General features: G+C 43.1%; 1 protein-coding gene across 1 annotated transcript; it reads right to left on the bottom strand.

Annotated features, from left to right (window-relative positions):
• Nucleotides 1–3,289: 3,289 nt before the first annotated feature.
• On the bottom strand, nt 3,290–4,365 carry LOC104422504 (osmotin-like protein). The gene has a single exon (XM_010034840.3). It carries the CDS (start codon nt 4,309–4,311, stop codon nt 3,553–3,555), a length of 759 nt encoding a protein of 252 aa, XP_010033142.2. The 5' UTR covers nt 4,312–4,365; the 3' UTR covers nt 3,290–3,552.
• Nucleotides 4,366–6,045: the final 1,680 nt, after the last annotated feature.

The following is a 6,045-nucleotide window of genomic DNA, read 5'->3' as shown; positions in this document are numbered from 1 at the left end:
GAATTCTACAAAACACATTTTTATATCGGGAATACAAATTTTGAACAGTTTCCATACGCGTTATTTTGCTCAAAAATTGTTTCGGAAATAGAATTAAAAAAAATAATTTCTAATAAAAAATTATTCTTGGGACATAATTCTTACCAAACATGCTCTTATATGCACGAGAATTCGGTTATGATAAACTCTAAACCAATTGTTCTTATTAAAAATATTAATTCTCGAGGACACTTAGTTTTTTTATAAATTATCATACGTACGAAAGGGAGAAAAGGGTTTGCTTGTTTTGAAGTCGAAACATAGCAAGCCCCAATTATCGATGCCGCGTTTAGCGCGATAGAATTAAATGGAACGAGGATGAAACCGAAAGAGATGGAATCAAATGGAATAAAGATCCCAATCTCATCGTTTTAACTAAACTAATGTAATATCTGATATATTAAACCAAAACAGACTTTTGGACATTTGATGTTTTTACTTTAATTAGATAACATATATTTTTTCCAAATAAAAAAAAATTCGTTGCAGTAAAAGAGACTTAGAACGTTTAAGGGAATTTGACCTTATTTTTTTCAAGAGATAAAAGTTCACAGTTTGGGCAAATGAAAGGAAAATCATTTTTTAAAATCTCAATCTAATTACAAACATTGCATTATACCATAAATTTTCACACAGTACAAAGTGATAATGACATAAATGGCCATTAAATATCAATCCAATATACAATATGATATTTAAACTTTTAATTTATTTGATGTGATCCATAAATTTCTAATTCGTTCAATGTATTCTCTGGACTTTTAGTATATGTGCAATTTAATCAGTAAATTATGTGAAAATATTTAATGTTGTCATTCTATTAATTCGACTTTAGAAGCAACATTGAATGTTTTCGTATAGTGGAGGGATTAAATTAGTTAATAGTAAATAAAGTAAAATTGTAAGGATCACATTACATATTGGATCACAACTGTTTTTTTTTTTTAATTTTTATTTGATGACCTAAGGAACTCATGCACCATACTGAAGATGGGATGCCTGACAGGCTCGAGGTAATGGGGGTAAACCCCGCAGGCGATCTTGCGAGGACCCACCACCCTGATGTCACATTTAAGATTCCATGCGATCAGCGGGATTTGAACTCTTCTCCTCTCATAAAGGATCATGGGAGCACTTATCTAACTGGGCCACTGCAAGCGATGGTAACACAACTGCCATTTTAATGGTTAATGAGAAGAGAAAATTACAAATTATAAATTTCAATCCTTGAGAAAATATTAAGTGTATCTTGTGTGGGAGCGTGGCAAACAAGAATGGGTGTGATAACGCGACGCGTGTCCAAGTGGGGCCTAAGTGGTTAACCATTCTAAACTCTCTCTCTCTTTCTCCGAGCTCTCGACCAATCAACGAACTATCGTGCCTGACTGATGAACTTCGCAACGGTGGAGGCAACCTTTCAAGGCAGAGGCGTCGGCTATGTAGTGGTTCAATGGACAAGGGCTCGGTCGTGACTCAAAGGGGGAGAGAGAGGGTATAGTCGGGACCTCTCCGAAGAACTCATTGTGCGATAGGTTTAGCATCCCATAGAGGCTCCCAAGCTCCGCGAGCGTTCCAAGGAGTAATTTATTCAGCAAGTTAGAGGATAAGTTCAAGTGGGTGAGGTTGCAGAGGTTCTTGATCAGGGTTGGGATCGGACTGAAGCGAGTTTCAGGAGAGGTTGAGAGAGATGAGTGAGGTCGCATTGAAGCGGCGAGAGAGAATGGGCTTTGAGAAGTCGTTGCCGGCAAGGTTAAGCCGTCTCTGAGTGAGAGCTGAGGAGGCCGAGCTCAAAGGGGATGTAGCCGGAGAGGTTCTTGCCAGCAAGGAATAGGGAGGCGACCCGGCCAAGAGCACAAGGGACACCTGAACCGGAGGAGTGACGTGGTGGTTCATCAGGGGTCTGTTTGTTTTCACTTCTTTTTTCTGTTTAAAAATAGTTTTTTTTTGTTTTTTTATTCCTGGGAACAAAAAAGGAACAGAAACGCGTTTGTTTGCGTTTTTGTTCCAAATCTATTTTTTTGTTCCCAAAAACATATATGAAACAGAAACAAAAAAAAATTATTTATTGTTTTTGGAACAAAATTTAGGAACATTTTTTTCTCTCTCTTCCATTTTCTTATCTCTTTCTTCTTATTCTTTTCTTTCTTTTTCTTTGGCCGGTGACCTCGCCGGCCCCTGGCAAGGTCGAGTTTGTGCCGGGCTGGGTGAGCTTGATCTTGACCCGATTCGGCGAGGCCGCCGCCCTCGTCGACCGCCGTCGACCATGGCTGAGGCCTGGCGACCGGCCAAAAGAAGAAAACAAAAAAAAAAAAAAGTAAAAATAAATAAGAAAATAAGAAAAATAAGAAAGAAAATAGAAAAAATAAAATTAAAAATTAAAAAATTAAAAGAAATAAAAAAAATTATACAAATTTACAAAATATGTTTCTATTCTTTTTATATTTCGAAACAGATTTACTAAACGCGTTTTTGTTCAAAAATTATTTTTTCAAGTAGAAATACTTTTTTTTTTTTTTTTATTTTCAAAATAATTTTTAAATAGAAATGTTACCAAATTCAATTTAGTTGGACAATGGCTGGATGGATGAGAATGAGGGTGTTTTTGGGTGAGAGAGGCGGTGTTTTTGGGGGGAGGGGGACAGAGAGCATCTCGGAGAGGGGAGAGAGAAGAAAGAGGACAGTTTAAAGTGACTTAACAATTTGAGCCCCACACGCAATACGTGTCGCATCGTCACATCCCTTTTTGTTTGTCATGATAGCACACAAGATATGCACAATATTTTCTCCCCACTCCCGTCTCCCAAAATGAAAAAGTAAAGCATCTCGGTATAACGTATTCCATTACTCTATTTCGGGGGCCATGCTCGCAGATTCGATTTTGATCCGCGATACCATGCACGTACCCCAAAAAATTGAGAAGACAAGTCACGTTCAGGATACGCACGTTGGAGTTAGAAAGGGAAAACGTAGGTGAACACCCTACGTGCACAATCAGCATTGCACGTGACAGTGCGTGCCAAATTGGAAATCTCGAGAGCAAGCAAGAAAGAAGACCAGCCTGCTGTCCCTGTCAGACAGCTTTCCTCAGACACAGATGACAGAGATTCTGCGCCCCCTAGTCGCGACAAACATTGCCTTGCCCACCGTACCACAACTCCTGGCATGCATAAAAAAGAGAGAAAGCGATCTTTATCTTCTTTTTACTTTCAAGCTTTTCTTCACTTTAAGATGGCGTGCAGCCCGTCATGGGTAATTCTGAAAGATGCACCTTTTTCATTACAGAAAACGAGTTCATGCCCATTTCAAACATGAAGAAAGGTTACATAGGGAATGCACATCGAAATCTTCACACATCATCTTCAAGCTCGACACACTCACAACGAAGCCAACACATTTCGAGCCTGTCTTTCCTGGCAAGTACAATGTCTGTTTATTTCGAGAAACCTAGGAACTAAAGCTACACTCCACTTCGCTGGACTGGACGTGGTGGTGGGGCTCTAGCGCGCGGCGCGGTCAGTGGCAGAAGATGACCTTGAGCTCGCGCGGGGAGGAGCACTCGTGCATCAGCGAGGGGCTGTCGTGGGCGTATGTGAACGTGGCGGGGCACGCGTGCTTGAAGAACTCCGAGTAGCTCGACGGCCGGCACGTGTCCTTGCTGTTGAAGTGGTTCCTGCAGCACAGCTCGTCGGTGCGGAAGGCCTCGCACCCGCTCTTGCACGCCACCACGGGGCCGTGCCCCGCAGGGGAACGCATCTGCAGGTGCGGCGGGCACGTGGCGAGCAGGTTCGCGCGGCAGCCCACGACGGGGCACACGCCCTTCCCCTCGTGCGGGGTCACCGTCATGGGGACGTTGAAGCCGTCCACGAGGCTGACGGCGTAGGAGGAGAAGTCGGCGTGGCCGTGGTGGAGGGAGAACTGGGCGAGGGTGGCGGGGGTGGCGCCGCCGAGGCCCTCGCACTCGAGGCGGCCGCCGCAGTCGCCGGTGGCGCAGGAGAAGTGGCCGCCGTGGCCGTGGGAGCAGGCGGTGCGGGCCCAGACGCGGCCGGACCAGGGGGCGTCGGGTGCGGGGAAGGAGCGGTGGGTGAGGGTGAGGAGGGGGAAGCCGCCGCGCTCGAGGACGGGGTGGCCGGCGTTGGGCTGGATGGCGGGCCACACCGTGAAGGGGCAGTTGTTGACCAGGGTCAGGGTGAGCGCCTGGGACGGCGACGGGGCGCGGAGGAGGAGGAGGAGGACGGCGGTGGGGAAGAGGAGCGAGGCGGCGGAGCGAGCCATTTTGACAGAGAGAGAGAGAGAGAGGCAACTGGCCCAGTGTGAGAGGGAATGGGTGGAGGGGAAGTGAGATTTTATAGGCGGGGAAGGAGTTCTTCGGTCCTGATGGAGTGTGGCGGAATGACTCGTTTGGCCCTCACCTCCGCTGCTCTCCTTTTGGAGAGGTGGAGCCTTTTTTTATGTCTAGTCGACGGACGCCACCTTGTCGTTATTGGCTCCATCCGGACAACGTTTATCTCGAGCTGTTCGAATAAAAGAAATAATTGATTAGCAGTTTTCAATAAATTATGAAAATAATAGTTTATTTCGAATCATAAAAAAGTAAATGATAAATAATTATAAATTATTGTGAAATTCATTTATTCAATAATTTATGATTCATAATAAATTGTTGCTATTATGCTAACAAAGCATTTCAAATAACACCAATAATGCCAAATATTTCGGATAGGATCAAAGTTTACATTCAGACTTGACTTGACTCCAACATAATTGCTGTATGTTTATTGCAAGCCGAACCACATAGAACTCATATCGAAAAAGAGATGACTCTAGTCAATACTATTTGGATTAGGTCAATGTTTTTCTTTTGTCTTTGCGTAGCTCGCTCTATGTAATATATCATTTTCTTACTCATTCCTTCTTCTTTATCCTCTACCGGCCATTGTCCCCCAATCCCAATGTCAGAAGCAACCCTATGGCCCACCTCTAAGCTCGACCGCAAAAACTAAGCCACCTAGATCCACCTGATTTTAGGGGTGAGCATTGGTCCAGGGTCAACCGTGGACTGATCTTGGACCGGCCCAACCCTACCAATCTTGGTTCGATTTCTAAGGAGATTGGGTCGGTACTTGGTCATAGAATTTATGGACCAACATTGTATGGGTCGATTATCCTGGTCTTTGAGATTCGATCGGTCCAACTCGGACCAATCTTGATTATATATATTATTTACAAATTTTTTATATAGAGATAACCTTAAAATAAATAGCGTCAACAACATTAAATAACTATTTAGTGAGGAATTCAAGTAATTTTACATTGTTATTTAATAACTTAGATTTTTTTATGTCTTTCACGGTGTCAGGTTATAATATAAGAAGAAGGAAAATGTTTTTGTGAGAAGTCCTTACAGCATCCAAAAAGGCATAAACAACTCCTTATGGCATCCTTATCTAGTATCTGTTCTCTTTTGTCTTATTTCTTTTCTTACTCTTCAATTTGCCAAAATCGAAAGAAATAACTTATTCACTCGCCATTCAACACTTGTCTCGCTCGCTTTGGGTTACTCATGCCACTCACCGCTCGATGCTCGGTTGGCTTGGTGCTCATCGCTTAACATTCGATACTTATTCTGTTCGACGCTCACCCCACTTAACCTTCATTGCTTGCCTTTTTTAGTTGACCTTGCTCATCATCGAACCTATTGGGTCGGTATAGTCCTTGGTTGTCATTTCAAGGAGTACAAAAAATGAAATAAAAAATTATTGGTTGGTCCTAGGTTGCCCTTGAAATCGGATTGAACTCATTAGGGTCAATTCGATCGTTAGTTGCTTTTTTAAGGAGTACAAAAAATAAAATAAACAATTATCAATTGGTATTGGATTGACCTTGAAACCGAACCGAACCCATTGGATCAGTCCAGTTCTCGATCTCAAGCTCAATAGGGTTGGTCTTCGGTCCAAAAAATTAAGGACTAACACTGTGCGAATTGGTCCTAGGATTGGGGGTGGACCA

The sequence above is a fragment of the Eucalyptus grandis genome, chromosome 10, assembly GCF_016545825.1.
Source record: "Eucalyptus grandis isolate ANBG69807.140 chromosome 10, ASM1654582v1, whole genome shotgun sequence".
Taxonomy (NCBI): Eukaryota; Viridiplantae; Streptophyta; class Magnoliopsida; order Myrtales; family Myrtaceae; genus Eucalyptus; species Eucalyptus grandis.
This window is presented reverse-complemented; position numbering and strand designations above follow the sequence as displayed.